The 18,128-nt window shown below is 26.9% G+C and overlaps 1 protein-coding gene across 1 annotated transcript; it reads left to right on the top strand.

The window, feature by feature from the left end:
• Positions 1-13,801: 13,801 nt before the first annotated feature.
• Positions 13,802-18,123, top strand: LOC101245788 (AT-hook motif nuclear-localized protein 7). Its single transcript, XM_004246522.5, has 6 exons — positions 13,802-13,950; positions 14,052-14,613; positions 15,054-15,121; positions 15,229-15,360; positions 17,093-17,254; positions 17,511-18,123. The coding sequence occupies exons 1-6, from the start codon at positions 13,885-13,887 to the stop codon at positions 17,841-17,843; spliced, it is 1,323 nt and encodes a 440-aa protein (XP_004246570.2). The 5' UTR covers positions 13,802-13,884; the 3' UTR covers positions 17,844-18,123.
• Positions 18,124-18,128: the final 5 nt, after the last annotated feature.

Here is an 18,128-nt window from a genome sequence, read left to right on the forward strand (position 1 = left end):
ATGACGGCAGGGACATCAATGTCCCAAAAGTATGACAGCAGGGGCATCAATGTCCCAAAAATACCATTTACAATAGTTTAGGGGTATATCTGTCCTTTTTCCCAAAAGAGAAATGTTCGTTATTCAGATTTTTTGTGTTTAGAACTTGAGTTTGTGTCTATACTTTAAAGTGAAAAAATCTCATTCATTTCATCATACTCTATAGTAATCGCGCCTCTTTAGAAATAAAATATGATTAAAATTATTGAAGAATAAGCATGCAATAACTTCATGTCTTTATCAAATTAAAACGATGATATCTTTTGATCTTAATGATATGGGTGAAATCATAAGTTACCATGATATTTGTGTTATGATAAAGGCGGAATTAAGGTTGAAAAGATTCGTTTAATTATAATTTTGCATGTATTGTACGTTATAGTTTCACTCTGTCCAAAATTGTATGATTGAGTCTTGAAAAAATAAAATTTTTATTTATTAGAAAATAAAAAATGTTATCCTTGAAATAAATAATTTCTATATAATTTTAAATTAATCAAAATTCAAAATAAGTATCAGATAATACTTAATAAAAAATTTTAAAAAAATAAAATACAGGAGTAATTTTTTCAAACTATAGTGATTTTAACTTTAATTGTCATGAAATGATATCATTAGGAGTTCGTAATGAAGTCGTAATCATACACTTTAAACGTCCAATATTCTTCTAAAAAGTAATAATTAAATATTTCTTTGATATGTATTCTTCATCCAAATAATGTTTAATTTATATTTTATATATTATTGAATATCTCAACTCTATCGAAAAAATTTAACAAATAGCCTCGTAACTTTAAAAAAAGAGACATTTTCGTATCTTTTGATTATAGGAAAGCGGCACATATCAAAATAGAAACTGCTTATTATTATTATTATTATTATTATTATTAAAATTACATAACTCTGCTAATAAGTGGTAACACAATGTGTATAATCTAAAACATGTTTAGTACTTAAAATATATATATTTTATAATTTAAATTAGAAATATACTATATGTATAATATATCAAAAATATCACTTAATCTTATAATTTAAAGCATATAATCCTATAAATATTTTTATTCAATATAAAATCAAAATATTGTTTGTTAAACTTAATAAATATATAAAAGATAATCTTTGAACTAAAATAAAAGGTAAAGACATAAATTTAAACAGGGCAAATGTCCCTTTTTGAGATTAATAATCATGTTAAAGTCAAATTTTTGTATAACAATGTGTTTTATCCAAATTACTTTTGTTTATCATATCAAAATTTTATTATTATTAACATTTAACATAACACAATATGCAAATTTATTTATAAGAAAAACTAGTAAAATATAAATTATAGAAAATAATTATATTATAGGTGGCCAAAAAAATATTATTGCTAATTACTAGCTCTCCAACCCTAGTTGTAGGTGGGCATCTTTTTTTTCTTAAGATCATTTAATATATCATGTGATATTTTAGCGATATTTTAAAATTTATGCATCTAAATATACGGGTGTTTCTAGAATTAGATATAGTTCAAATATATAAATAATAAGTTATATAAAATTTATTGATATTTTAACCAAATTCGCTATAAATTAAATAATATCTTTTTTTTCTTTATAAAATGGTGATTGCTTCTTTAATTATTCCGAAATTAAAGTCTAATAAAATAAAGAAAATAAACTTAGAGAATAAGAAAAAAGCTCTATAAGCAACACTCATGTCGATTCTCTTTTTTATCCTCCAAACACTTTCCTCCTAAGTTGTACCTCCACATAATATTTACGGCAACTTTCACACATAACAGATAAAAAATTCATATTTATATGATATAGCAAAATTTGTATAATTGTTCCATGGCAAACATAGAAACTGTATAATTCACTATATATACCGTTGAAGCAAATTGTATATAACGAAGTGTATAAAACAAAAAAGAGAAAGACACTTGGTCAGAGAACTGTATAAAAACGAAGTGTATAAAACGAATTATATTATTATAAGTGTATAGAATGATTATATACAATTTGAATTTGTATAACATGAGAAAGAGAGAAAGACAAAAGAGACTTGACAAGGAATATACAATTGAATCGAATTATATAAAACGAAAAAGAGAGAAATTAGATACAATTTGGAAATTGTATAAAACGAGAAAGAGAGAAAGGCAAAAGAAACTGGGCAGGAGAGTATTTTTATTGTATAATTATAAGTGTATAGGACGAAAATATATGTACTTGCATGTGTATATACAATTTTCTCACGCTCTATACAAACAGAAACGCAACTTATACATTTCGCTTCTGTTTGTATAAGTGAGAAAGGCGAGGGTGCCGAGCGAGATTTGGGAGAGTGGCGAGCGAGATCTGGAAAAGGGGAGAGAGGGGAACAAAAATATACGTATTTATACAATTTCTCTTCTTTATACAATTAGTAACAATTTTTATACACTTGCGTTTGTATAAAAAGTGAGGAAGCGAGCGAGAGATTGGAGGAGAATGGCGAGCGAGATATTTGAGAGAGAGGCGCCTGACAATTTTTTGGAAATGTTTGCTATGGAACACAATTAAATCAAACCCTAGTTACTCCATTTATTTTAGATTATTAATTTGCTATTATATACAATTTATTTGCATTAATTATAAATATTCTTAAAGTAATTTTTCTTATAAAATATAAAAATTAAATAACAAAATTATTCAATTACTTAAATAATATTTTTTATAAAAATATTTTTCTTCGTAATAAACACAACTAAAATTATCGAAATTCAACTAGTCACTCTATCTCCCTATCATCCATGTCTCAATCTTCTTGATAGGATGGAACAACCCTATCTCCCTTTCAATAAATAAAGGATTGAAAATTCATACTTGCCAACCCCTATTAAATTCTATCTAAAATATATCTTTAAATCCCTTTCAACTATAAGCATTAAATATTTTTATTTTTATCATACGTAGTAATAAAAAAAATAAAAATTAATTAAAAAAATATAGGATGTGTAATCAAATTTTTAAAAAATTCAAATAATCCATCAATCAGAGACTAAATTTTTCATTTTTAAGGGTTCGATTTCTCTAGAGTTATTTAGAAATTAGTATATTCAGAAAGTACTGATTTTATTTATATCGAATCATAATCAATCACCATACTTGATGCGCTAATTTTATGAGAAAATGAAAGGATACGTCATAGGAAAGATATTAATTTTTTTAATTAATGGTTTGTAGCATAATTAACTATTTATTAAATAAATTGTGATCGATAAATTATTGCACGTCTATACATATAAAATTAAGACTCATATTTTCCAAATGTAATAGAAGATTTCGAATTACTAAAAATAACAAAAAAAATCCAAAATATATATATGAAATTAGATTTCAAATCTTATTTAAAAAACTTAATATTTCAATCATAATCCACAGGAAAAAGAAAATCGATTCTCGCTCAGGATTTCAAATTTCAATCACTATATATCACGTATAATATCAGTATAGGCCCATAAACTTGTCTGCCTAACTGAAAATTTGTTGTGGGCTTATTTCCAAAACAATTTTAAAAGCCCAAACATTTTTGTTCCACTTTGTAAGGCCCGTTTAGTTTGCTAGATGCAAATCGGATACCGAGTGATCCCGTACTATGATACAATAATAATCTGAAAAGAATATAACATCGCGTTAACTCAAAAATTTCATTTTAATAGAATAAGTATCGTACGAGGGACGACGTATTATACTCGTAATCGTAATCATAAGAAAATGGGCTTTTTAGTACTATATAAGGTGTTTTAGTATTCCATAATAAGTCTCTTCATGGACTTTTTTGACAAAAAATAATAAAATGGTTGATCCATTTATAAACCTAGGCCCATGCACCCTAGTTCACTAGGATTTGAGAGTCCATTTTATATTATTATCTACCCACTTTGCGATAACTTCAAATATACGGATCGTACAAATTTCATATAACTGAAGTTCGAAAAAATTTCTATTTAGAGTCAAACAAAAAGAACTAAACTTCATTATATATGTATGAACTTCAAAAAACATAATGCATTAACTTTAAGTGAAAATGACTTAATTCGTTAACATATGACTGTAATCTGTAGTACTTCAACACTGTATATTTAAAATTCAGACAAACATAATAGAATATAACGACAGACGTCTAAAGTTCAATAAAAACGAATGAACTTCAATTATGTGAGTCTGATGTTCTAACAAAAATGATTAATCTCAAGATATAAAGCAAACGTCATACGTCTGAAATTAATTTTGAAATAAATAAATTTAATTATTATTTTTACCTACTACAATATGAGTTAAATAATAAAATCCCAATTCCCAAATTGACTATTATTCTTTAGAAGAAAAAAAATACTTTAGTAACTTAATTAGTAAATAAATAAAGTCTCGTTAATTAGCTTTGACCCTACAATTTCTTTATATTTTTTTCAAGTTTAAGCCATGATATTTTTATTAGAATTAAATGACAATAACTTTCGAGAAGCAATTTATATTTAGTTTTGTAGTTTTTTATAAATTTAATTAATTTTATGTCCTTTTTACGAGATATTGAAAGAAGAGTAATTTATCATTACTTTAAAATTAATAATCGTCAACATAAAATAAAATTATTATCTCAAAATATATACTTACTAAAAAAGTTGTATTTTCTTCTAAAATATATATATGTTAAGAAAAGGAAAAAAAAGAGAAAAAAATACTACTCCTATTCTATCTATTAAAATTAATGTTTGACCATAAAGATTAACAATTTAATCACTCTTCAAATTACCTATAAAATTAACAAATTAATCACTCTTGTCCTAATCTTTAAAATTGATAATTACCCTTATTATCATGATTAATTGCCTTGTAAGGAAGTACTAATATTTTACAATTCAACTATAACTATTTATTGTTATTTTTAATTAATGCAAGAAATGATTAACTTTTGATCTTATCTTTAGCATGCCTAAATCTATTAAATGCCAAAATACACAAAATATTTTAAATATTTTTTTATTATTATTATTATTATTATTATTATTAGGTGCACACTTTTCGTTGGGGGTAAGATTTGACTAAACGTGAGAAAGCACAAACTTTGAGTCCAAGATATTTATAATTTATTTTAAAAAAAATATAAAATTAGTAACTTTCTTCGATTTTTGTAAATTAATTTAATTAATATAATAAGGTCTTGGGGCGTGAATATTAAAGAATCAAATCACATGGGGGAGGGCCTTAAAAGTTTTATTAGATTCTGAATTTATAGCCTTTAATTATCACATTGCAGCTTTATTAATTTCATGTTTATTTTCCTGAGCAAAAAAAAAAAAAAAAATTCATTTTTTTTAAACCTTATTTAAGAAATGATTTATTTCTTATACGAAGCATGTTCAAGTCGATTACTAACGATTTTAACTTTATATTTTTGAATTGCGAAGAATAATTTAAATCATATCACTTATTTTACATTTATTTTTAAAAAGCTTAATTGGTACACAATATATTAAATCATAATCACTAACAATATTAATTTCATATTTTTAAATTGTTAAAAATAATTTGATTTTTATCGATATTACTATCTATAATTATTATTATAGTATGTGTTACCAGCCCAAATGTTTTTATCTGATTTTAAAGAATGTATTTGGATATTTATAATTATACTTAATTAAAATTAATATATATATATATATATATTGAAGTGATATAATGGAAATTATATGTAGCAAGTATTATACAGTCTATTTTTTCATGTGACAACTTGCAAATGTTTTTTTTTATTCATTGCCTTTTTTTTAATACGCATTTTTTATATTATAATAAAAAATATGTGCTTTACTTGAGTCAATAATTTATTAAATTTTTACTGTTGTATCAACGGTTCAGGGTATAGATATCTTTTGTATCATGTTCGATTTAATTATATATATAATATATACGCACAACTCTGATTTATATGTATTTATTAGATTATCTTAAATATTGTTTAGTTATATATTTTAAAGATTTATAAGCATTATTTTTTCATGATATAACTAATCTTATGTCTTTTGATTTTTTTTATTAAATTGCAAATTGGATTCAAGTGGGGCCCTATTGCACTCTAAAATTGACAACTCAAATGAATTATTATTAGTTTAATAAATATACTTGTCTATAGTATACTTGGACTTTCTTCCTTCTAAAGATTAAAAAAAAAAAAGGGCTATTTTTTATTTTTTTCTTTTTTAGTAATAATTAATTTGTTGTTGGGACTATTGAATACTCTAATTTTTTATTTTTTATTTTGTTGATGCATGTAGATGACCTACTGCTTTACCAAGACAATTCTTTTGGAACTCTAAATAAATTAAAGTTTCAAAATTAAATTTCTCTTTTATTATTTTAATAGTAAACTCATATTTGGCTGTCACATCAATATCTTGATTAAAATAATACAATAAAATAATTAAATTTGGTAAAATTAGATATTTTCCACAATGCTTATCACCAAGGAATCTGCTTCTTTCATATTATTACTTCTCCTTTACCTCTGTATATTTTATATTTTTAAATCCCCCCACCCCCACCACCCCGCACCCCCAACACACACAAAAAAAAAATAAAAATCTCCTTGTTTTGTCTTTTGCTTTTTGGATGATAAAACATTTTTTTAATAATTATAATACTTAGTTAAAAGTATATTTTAAGTTTTAATTAATTTGATTATTCATTTTTATAAATTTTAAATTGATTATTCATTTAAATTTTCAGATTAATAAATTCGATAATTAGTCGATAGAACTAGATATTATATATCAAAATTTTAATTCGATTTCTTAATTTGAAAATTGATAAATTAAACTTTTGTTTGGTATATAATATTTGATGATATCGTATTAAAGTTATAGTCGATTGTATTACAAAGTTACTCTATTATTTCTATTTTTATGTGGAGACATAATATAATAGAAAATTTTAAAAGTAAGAAGATAAATTGATACAATTGAAAGACATGGTACTAATTGTCTCATACCGATATTTAAAAAAACAGCGAATATCATATGGTACTAATTGTCTCATACCGACCCTTGATGCAAATGCCATAATTCTAAAATTAACTCCTGAATATTGAATTATCGAATATCAAATTATTAAAAAATTCAGCTTGTTTTGATAATTCTATTATGCAATTTTCGCTATTTTATGTTAAGCCCTATGCTTGATCACACAAATGCAACACAATAAAAAAATTTACTCGGCATATCAAATTCTCGAACCAATCATACTATTATTTGTTGTCTATTTTCATAATAAATCAAAAAACGATACTAACTTATATTTTTCCTAAATATTATGACGACTTACGTGATAGTCAACCTTTTGAGAAGAATCAAAACTACATATTTTACTTAATTAAATATTAGAAATACACAATCTATTAAAGAAGAATTTACTCAAATTTCAAAGTTTTAATTGTGAGCTAATTATATCATATTTTTTATTTTTTTAAAATTATAAAATATTTTTAAATTTGATGGAATTCTGACATCTTGGCATATTGCTTTTTAATTTTGAATATATCACTCAACATCGCAATCATTATATTTTAATTTCAAATACTTCACTCAATGTCCTTAATACATTGCATAAAGTGATGTATTCTAATTAATCTATCACGTAAAGTGATGTATCCAAAAATAGAAGGGTAGAATTTTTTATAACTTTTTTATATAGTGATTTTTAAAAAAATATATATATAATAAAATAAGTTATATATTTAGATAATTTCTTCATTAAATTTATTAATTTTTGATCTGATTTATCAATAATTGAGGATCAAAAGAGGAATTATCTATTCCTCCTTTTATGATGCGTGCATAAATAGTTTTTTTTTTTCTTTTTCCATTTGGTTTAAGAAAAGTAAAATTGAAGATTTACATAAAGGGTTGTCTAGATTAAAATAGGAGGTTTTTGAGATAACGACATTTAAAATAAATATTTACAATTTAATTTATATGAACTACTAATATATTATTTATAGGAATAGTATACTTTAATTTGAATTTATTATTGTAATAAGTAGTTCCATTGTACGAGTTATCTTAATGAGGTGTGGGGTCTTACATTTGATATTTATGGGGCTTTTCTTTTGAAAAACCTTTGTAAAAATAATGAAGAAAACCTAATAATTAATAAAAAAATATATTGCAAGGACTACAAGAAAAAAAATAACAATGACATCAAAATAATGCAATTATCGAAATATTATAAACAATATTTTCTTCGTTTTATTTTATGCGATATTTTTTACATTTTGAAATTTAAATAAGTGTATCTTTTATCTTGATTTTTTCATAGATCTTTTTAACATTTTGAATTATCAATTATTGTGACTTATAATACTCTTTTACGTAATTTACAAATATATAAATTTAATTCCAAAATATTTGAAAATTTCATACGCAAATGTCCGATCAAAGTTAAACTGATTGACTCTTGAAAAATAAAAAATGTCACGTAAAATGGGACAGATGAAGTATATAAGAAGAGCTATAAAGGTATTATGAGTACTACGAAACACTAACAAGTCTAAACTCCCGCAAGGCAAGACAATACTTTTTACCCATATTAACCTTCTATCGTAATACGTGATCTCCACTCCTTTCTATCTAGAGTCATGTCCACGATAATATTAAGCTACATCATGTACTATCTAATTAAGTCGTCTCTCTAATACTTTTTCGATTTACCTTTACCTCTCCATATACCCAACTATAACAACGTCGTCACACCTTCTCATTGAGACGCAACACACCTCCTCTTTATATGTTCAAACCTTCTCAACTTCGCTTTCCCTCCTCTTATCCGTTAGAAAAGTCACTCCCACATAATTTAATTATACATTTTTTAAAAAGAAGACGAATGACTATTTTATCTTTTGAATAATTATTTGTAATCATCTTTTAAACAATATATTAATATAAATATTCTTTTACACTCAACATATAGAATTGGTAGTTGAATCAATAAATTGTTTTTGTTAATTTTGACTATGCATGTTTTACATTCATCCACATTATAAGTGCTTGTCAACAAATGAAAATCATGAGAATATTCTCAATTTATTTTAATCAAGTTTGTCATGAAACAAATGTGAAAGATTACCTAATTTCATAAATTAATTTGTATAACCCATATTTCAATATTATTATTTATATATATATATATATATATATATATATATATATATATATGGATTTTTATTTTTTTATTTTTTATTTTAAATCTAAATCTTTAATTATGTATTTATATAAAAAATTATAAGTCTTTTGAGATAGTTTTTCATATAATTTCATACTGATCATTTTAATATATCTTTCCCTATCATAATTTTACTATATATTGATATACTTATATGTCTATACATAAAATATACAAATAATCTTCTCTCATTTTATTTTCAATACTCACTGTTTTGCGCCTCAAAATTTTTAATGATATAATATTAAGTTATGATAAAAGAAAAATTATATAAATTAATACATTTTAAAAAATAATTACTGATTTTAGCGATATTTTTTGTTTATTACCATTTATAACAATGCTTTGTTAAATCTGTAATATGTATTAAAAGTAAATTGTGTATGCAATATATATGAATTATAATTGTTTTTTGAAATTTATCATGTTTGTTTGGTAAAAAATTATCACATTGTATTATAAGTGTATTAAAATGTGTGATAAATGTATTATTCATCATTAAAATTTGTATTATATGTGAATAATAAATTGTTCATTATAATATTTATTAAATTTATATTATAAATGAATTAAAAGTGATTAAATAAATAAAAATATTATTACTATAAATAATAAATATTATTTTATTATTTTATATTTATGTAAGTGGGAGTAATTAGGTAAAGAGTCAAAATTACAGTTGAGAAGACCATAATTAGGTTTGATTTTTTCTTCTTTTGAATTTAAATATTTTTTTAATTACTTTTTTTTTTTGAAAAAAAGATAATAATAAAAATGTATAAAGTATATAGTGTAGTGAGAAATAAGCAAACCCAATGTTTCTCGAATTTTGATTTTTTTCAGTTATCCTATAATATTTAAAATAGAGCCAAGATGACTTTGTTTAGGGATTTGTACTTTTTTTAAAATAATTATTTGTACATTTTATTATTCAATAGAATTTCAATGCAACTGAAAAAGTTATTATTGAACTTAAGTTATAATTTTTTTTTTTTTTAATAAAAGATAAAACTAGCATATCACATATAATAATATTTTCTGATTCGATCTTTTAAATTATAAAATTAATTTTTTGTAAAAATATAAGATATTATTCAATAGAGTTTTGATGTAATTGAAAAAGTTATTATCGAATTTAAGTTATAAAAAAAAGGAGAAAATTATATATAATAACAAACTAATAACCTAAAATAAATAGAGTAGCTAGGGTTTGATTTAATTGTGCTTCATAACAAACGTTTGCAAAAAATTGTCAGGCGCCACTATTTCAAATACTCGCTCGCCCCTCTCCTTCAATCTCTCGCTCGCATCCTCACTTTTTATACAAACACAAGTGTATAAAAATTGTTTTTAATTGTATAAAAAAGAGAAAATTATATAAATATATATATTTTTGTTCTGCTCTCTCCCCTCTTCCAGATCTCGCTCGCCGCTCTCCCAAATCGCGCTCGCCACCCTCGCCTTTCTCACTTATACAAACATAAGCGAAATGTATAAATTGCTTTTCTGTTTGTATAAAGCGTGAGAAAATTGTATATACACATGCAAGTACATATATTTTCGTCCTATACACTTATAATTATACAATAAAAATACTTTCCTATCATTTTCTTTTGCCCTTCTCTCTTTCTCGTTTTATACAATTTTCAAATTGTATCTAATTTCTCTCTTTCTCGTTTTATACAATTCGATTCAATTGTATGTTCCTTGTCAAGTCACTTTTGTCTTTCTCTCTTTCTCGTTTTATACAAATTCAAATTGTTTATAATCGTTCTATACACTTATAATAATACAATTCGTTTTTATATAGTTCTCTGTCCAGGTGTCTTTCTCTTTTTTGTTTTATACACTTCGTTTTATACAATTTGTTTCAACTGTATATATATAGCGAATTATACAGTTTCTATGTTTGCTATAGAGCGCAATTATATAAACTTTGCTATAACATACAAATATAAATTTTTTACTTGCTACATGTGAAAGTTATCCTAAAAAAATTATTATAAAAAGTAAAACTATGTAATGCAAATCACATATAATAATATTTTCCTATTCGACCTTTTAATTTATAAAACTAATCTCTTGCAAAAATATAAGGAAATACGATTGACCTTTTAAATTATAAAACAAATCTCTCAAATGTAAAGTGACATTATGTAAAATAATTATGACCCCTTTTTTCAACTTAGAATTATAGGGAAAACTTAGGGTATGTACTATTATTTTTTAATTTTTATTACCAATAATAAATAATTGAATTAAAGCATTATTTTATTGCAGGATTTTAAGCTTTAACAGCACATCATACGTTGACTGGCTTTTTGTTGTTTGAATATTTTCACCGGTTTTATTTATTTGTGTATTAATAATATTTAAAGTCGCTTTTACCCCCCAAATTATTTTCTATTCTCATTTATGTCCATATCAATTGTCATTTTTCTTTTCTCTCACTTTTATTTTTCTTCCTTTAATATTTCTATTCCTAGTATGAACGATAAATTTATTGACTCGATTAATTAATATTTATTTATTTTTCAAATAAAAATGTTTTTTATTAAATTTATAAAGATTAAACTTAATATTTTAAATTAAGGAAAGAAGAATTATATTTATTCATTATAATAATTTGTTAATATTTTTTTTATTACATTAAAAGATGATAATAACAAACAAAAAATCTAGGTAGAGTCGTTTTCTTTTATCAAATCGTCACGCTCTATGTTATCTTTTAAATGATTTATTATTAAGTTTAATAAATACTTCTACCCAAATATATAATAATTTATTTATAAAATATGTTTTATTACTTAGAAATATACTAGCTTTTATTGTATGATTTTTTGTCTTTTATAGATTAGAACTCTCGATTAATTTAAATTCATGTCACGTAAGGCAGAGAGAAGTTGTCCATAACCTTTGTTTTTTAATAAAACTATATTTATCCTTATTAATCTAATTTTTAATTAATTAATTTTCTTTTAGTTCTAAACTAGTATTATTGTTTTTACTCTATTATTTTAAAATATGCAAATAAGATAATTACATCATTTTAGAACATTTACGATGAATATTAAACCTGTTTTTATTTTTAGAATAAATTAAATACATTACTAATTAATCTAAGATAATCTCTTTCGTAACGGAAGGAAAAAAAGTATAGTATAAAGAATCATTTTTATGGTTAAAAGGGATTGCATTTTATTTTTTTTATTTTATTATTTTGGGCCAAAAAGCATATGTTTTTTTATTTTATTTTTTTGGTATTTCTAATTGAGAAAGAAAATAAAATACTTTCTTTTTCCACATAAATTATAACGTTTCCCGGAATTATATGATATAATATATAGACAAATTATTGACAACTAAGTCAAAAAGATACAAAAAGATATCACAGAAATTGTAACTTTAAAACTTATCAAATCACAAATGAATTTAATTAAAATATTCTAATAATGAGTGAATATGATAATAAATAAAATATATTCTTTAATAAAACATATCCTTCTATAGTCCCATTTACGGAAAATTAATAAGATTTGATAATTATAATTCATAATTCATAAATCATAAATCTCCAAATATGAAAATAAATATTGTCATTTGTCTAAAATAAAATAAAAAGTAAAGGTCAAATTTACCCTTTTAACTATAATAGTTTCACACCCACTAAAAATAAGTGTCAAATCTCTTTCATGTGTTTGGACCAAATTTAGATAAAAATAAGATTTACGAACGCATCAATTTCTTAAACTTTACTTGTGAGATCAAACCAAGTATATTGTTATTGCCATTACGTCTGAACACATGACTTTTTTTCAAACGCTAAATACGTTACCTGATAATTAATTAATCTTTGACATGTTAATCGAAAATGACAAAAGTCGATTCACAGTTGAAACTGACTCGTGTTCACGTAAAACAATATATTACTTTTCTCGAAAGCTAAAGAAGTAACGGACGATTAATTATCTTTGACCAGTTTATCGAAAAGAACAAAGGCACAGTCATAGTAGTAATTTACTCTTTTCCGCGTAAAAACAAACATATAGCTTTGTTCAAACGCTAACTACGTCAACTAACGTTTAATTAATCCTTGACTCTGTTAACCAAAAAGGACAAAGGCAATTCATAATATAAACTTACTCAAGTCCGCGTAAAACAGTGGATACAGAACACGTGTTTACATGTAAATTTCACGTTTTAACTTCATTAATGAAAAAACCGCAGCAGGTTAAACTGTTTTGATATAAAACCTCTGGTGTCCACCACTCATAACAACACTCTCGAGAACAAATTCAAGATCAAGTATTCACGAAGGGTAAAATTACTCCTTTTCCGCATAGTTTAAGGACAATTTCGACCTTGTTTCGTTTTATCTACAAAGGGTAATAAGGAAAATAAAAAAAGTAAACCTAGGGGCATTTTTGTCATTTAATTATCTATTAAACAAACACTTTTGGTGTAATAGGAGTCCAGACAAAAGGCAAATATTATATTTATATATATACAATATAAATATATAATATACATATATATTAGTTTATTTTTTTTATTTTTTTTATCTTTCACTTTTGTTTTTCTATTTTTCACTCCATTAATGGAGGGAAGCTCAAACTTTACAAACTCCAAAAACTCAATTTTTTTTACTGAAAATCAGAAATCAGTACTAATCTGAAAACCCCATTTTTTTTTCTTTGTGGCGCCATTTTTTCATCAGTTTGAACTTCATTCTTGATAGTACTCTGTTTTTTTTTTGTTTTGTAGATGATGGAAATGGAAGATAAAGAGAGTACAGAATCTGGGTCACTAGGGGTTAACTCGGAGTATGATTCACCACCACCAGAACAACCGTTGGCGGTGGTACCAGTGGTGGCAGGAGGAGCAGAAGCAGGAGCAAATGGGAGTTTTAGCAGTGGGGTTGGTGGGGTAGTGGGAACCCAAGTGATGGATATCAGTTTAGGAGGAACTGGGGGTGGAGGGATGGTGGGTAGTGGGGGTAATGGGGTAGTAGTGGGTAGTGGTGACAAAAAGAAAAGAGGAAGACCAAGAAAATATGATGCTGATGGAAATTTAACACCTCAATATATAAAAGCTGCTGCTGCAGCAGCTGCTAAAGCAGCAGCAGCAGCTGCAGTAGGAAGTGGTGGTGGTGGGGGGGTTGTTGTTGGCGGAGCTGTCACGTCACCTGGTGGTGGCGGAGTAACATCGCCGCCGACTGGTTTTACTATAACTTCGCCGGTGCTTTCTTCCGGTGGCTTTTCTTCATCTAAAAGAGGACGTGGAAGGCCTACTGGTGCTGGTAACTTGCAATTAATAGCTTCTTTGGGTAAGTCTAAAAATCCCCCCAGAAAAAAAAAAACTTTGTTTAGCTCTGTGTTTTTTGGGTGTTTATGGAGATTTTGCTTAAAGATCTGTTAAAAAAAATAAATTGGGGTAGAGGTAGGAGAAGCAGAAATGGGGGAGGTGATTACGATGTGGGAAATCGAACAATCAATTGAGCTACTAAAATTCCCGGATAGAAATTTTTTCTTAGGTTGTGTTATTGTTTCATTATTTTCTTTAGCCTTTTTGGGGTATTTTTTAAAAAATTGTTTTGTTGATTAGAAGGGAGAAGAACCCTAGAATTTCTAAAAAAAAAATAATTTTTTTTGGGTAAATCTGAAATGAGCAGGCAAAAAGATCCAATATTTTGGTTTTGTTTGCTTTAGTTTGTTTTACCTAATGCCTTTATGGTGATGTTGAGTGTTTGTTTTTTGGTCTATGAAGGTGAACTGTTTGCTCACACAGCAGGAGGTGACTTTATGCCTCATGTAGTTACTGTTCATACTGGAGAGGTAAAAAAAATTTCTTGTTTATTGTTTCTGTTTTTCAGATCTGAGATGTTTGTTTACTTTAGATTTTCTTGAAAGATTTGAGAATTGTTATGTGGTGTGTTATGTAGGATGTGGCAGGAAAGGTTTATTCTTTTGTGCAGAAGGGTTCAAGAGGGATTTGTGTTCTGTCTGCCAATGGTGCTGTTTCGAATGTTACTATTCGTCAGCCTGGTTCTTCTGGAGGTCTCTTGACATATGAGGTATGATTCTTGTTTTCATTCTTTTCTCCTAGTTTTGTGTTTTGTACTCCGTCGTTTTGATTTGTTTGTCTAGTTTTGACTTTGGTAGGGAGTTTAAGAAAGTAAAGATAGATAACATGTAGCAAAAGCTTTGGTTTTAAACATCCGATGTGAAAAAGTTGGGAACTAAAGAGTTGTTAAAAAAGGAAAAAGACATTCTTTTGTGAAATGGACTAAAAAAGTAAAACGGACAAATTGAAACAAATAGAGTACTTGTTATCTTTTTCAAGATTGCATCAGCTTTTACTGGATTTTAGTTACCTGGGGTTCTTCTGTTATTGTTGTTGCCCTACCTCAACCACCCTACATGAAAAAACAAAGAAAAAAATTAGGAAAATTGTCATGATCAAGAATCTAATTATCTGGAGGATGGATTCTCTGCAGGATAATCCCCCCCCCCTCCCCCCTCCCTCTCTCCCCCTTCCTTTTCTGGTTGATAAAGTATATATATGTATTGTGTAATTATCCCATATGTTCTAGCTTTGGTAGGCGGAGTTAATAGGTAGCAGTCTTACTAAGAGATTGCAGGTATGTGGTGGAACAGCTGAGGTGCATTTGAGTTGGTCTAGACAACACTCTTAAAACTACTAGAAAAAAATCAGTATTAGGTGTAAGAGCAGAACATGTGATGTGTGGGTTAGGGGAATGTCATGAGTTCGAATCATGTTGTAGACAACAGTCTGGTATTTAAGTGGGGAAATGGAGAGAGGCAGGCTGATCCTCCAAAAAAACAGAAAATAAACTTCCTCGAAGAGTTGTATTACTATCATTAAAAAGAAATTTGACTAAATCACTCCCTTAGGGCTTAGTGTACCCTTGAGTTAGTGCTACATTTACATGTGCACAGAAAGATTAACTTATTACTGAAATCTAATTCAAAGTTAGTACTAAATCGCTTTGTAGAAGAATGATAATTACTGTCCGAATCATTGTATTAATGGAACTCTAGTTGAAGCCTTAATCCTATGTTGCTTTTACATGGTTGGACTTTTAAAGTAGCAAAGTTTGCCAGGAGTTCCTGTGCTTCTTAATGAAGGCACAATAATGATGAGGAAATTCAAGTCTGTGGTTGCATATGCAATGAATCTTCAACTGATAATCGTCACTTCTCTTATTTGTTCTAGTTATTTATTTAAAACAGGATTAAGTTAATTTACTTTGTATGAGTTCAAATCCCCTGTATATGCTATTTCTGTGTTCATTCAGAAGGACTTTGCTTATGTTATAGTACAAAGCATGAATCAGTTTCTTGTTTTCGGTAGTTGTGTTAAAATGTTCTTCTTGTTTTACAACTACTGTTTTGACTTGGACCAATCGTACTGAAATTCAAATTTAGAATCACAAAACACATATCACCAGAACGTTGTAAGCACCCAGTTTTTTGCTCAGCATAGCATCACGTAATGTTTGGTAGGCTTAGGATCGGATAGAGTTGACACTTGACACTATATGTCTCGATGAAAATGGTTATCAGATACCCTATAATCGTCTCACTTTGGGTTCCATGAATGACTAACCGATATGCTTTCTACTATAAATTATTATATAGCCTGAAAATCTCACTCTCCATCTTTTTATTAGATCAGCTTTCATGTGCTTTTTATTTCAGAATTGTTTTATCGCGTCTGAGTAAATTGAAGTGTATCACCTTCCATGTCCTGAAAATTCATGTTAAATTACTCTGACAATGCAGGGCCGCTTTGAGATCTTAGCATTAACAGGGTCATACACTGTTTCTGATAACGGTGGCATGAAAACTAGGTCCGGTGGATTGAGTGTTTCTCTAGCTGGCCCAGATGGGCGTGTTATTGGTGGTGGTATTGCTGGTTCCCTTACGGCTGCAAGCCCCATCCAAGTAAGTCCTTTTATGCATGTGTTTATATATATAGAATAAATTAGAAGTCCCTTAGAGCTCAGCGCTCTGCCTGTGTTTGCTTGTTCCCTATACTGAAGATGGTTGTCCTCTTTACGAGCTAAGTTGTTGATTATGTTAGTGAATTAGAAAATGATGTGAACGTGTATCATCTGCGTAGGCCATATATACCTCATTCACAGCCAACATCGTTACTCGTTAGCATATTTATTGAATGTAATTTTCTTACATTTGCTAGATGGTGGTTGGAAGTTTCATGCCAAATGCGTTTAAAACACATAACAAAAGGAAGCATCATCAGATCGAATCAAGAGGGCCTCCAGTCATCCACAGCTCTCCAGATCCTGTTTCAATGATAAGACCTGTCTCACAAGCACCACCGTCGAGCAACATTACTCTGACTCAGACATCTCAAGTACCAAGCCACAACCATGGTGAAGCTGACAACAGCACGAGTAACAAGGACATGCCGAATTCCACCTCTACAGACACTTCTGACTGTAACGGATCTGAACCAGCATTCGAGCAGAGATCATATCCCGATATCAACGTGTCTATACCTATGGAGTAAGTAAAGTAAAACTCGATGGATCGAAACCAAAACTTGACTATAGTTCTTTTCTGCTTAGCAGATTCCTTGTTTTGCTCTTGTCTGTGCTGATTGTAACTTTTGAGGAATCATTAGGACTTGCCTTATTAGAAACTTTTTTAAGTATTATGCTGCTGACATGACTAGAAAAAAAGGCTAATATATCTTTTGTTTTTCTAGTTATTGTAATGTTTTTATAATCCTCTATGGATATGATAATTTAGGAAGAGATGTTGACAATATAATGTCTTTTGGGCCCCTATTTGG

The sequence above is a fragment of the Solanum lycopersicum genome, chromosome 9 (genome assembly GCF_036512215.1).
Source record: "Solanum lycopersicum chromosome 9, SLM_r2.1".
Classification (NCBI taxonomy): domain Eukaryota; kingdom Viridiplantae; phylum Streptophyta; class Magnoliopsida; order Solanales; family Solanaceae; genus Solanum; species Solanum lycopersicum.

Bases quoted from the DNA above. Each gene is read 5' to 3' on its own strand.
- LOC101245788 (XM_004246522.5), top strand. From the start codon at position 13,885: ATGGAGGGAAGCTCAAACTTTACAAACTCCAAAAACTCAATTTTTTTT. The intron at 13,951-14,051 runs GTACTAATCTGA...TTTGTTTTGTAG, and splicing joins TTACTGAAAATCAGAAATCA to ATGATGGAAATGGAAGATAA. The intron at 14,614-15,053 runs GTAAGTCTAAAA...TGGTCTATGAAG, and splicing joins GCAATTAATAGCTTCTTTGG to GTGAACTGTTTGCTCACACA.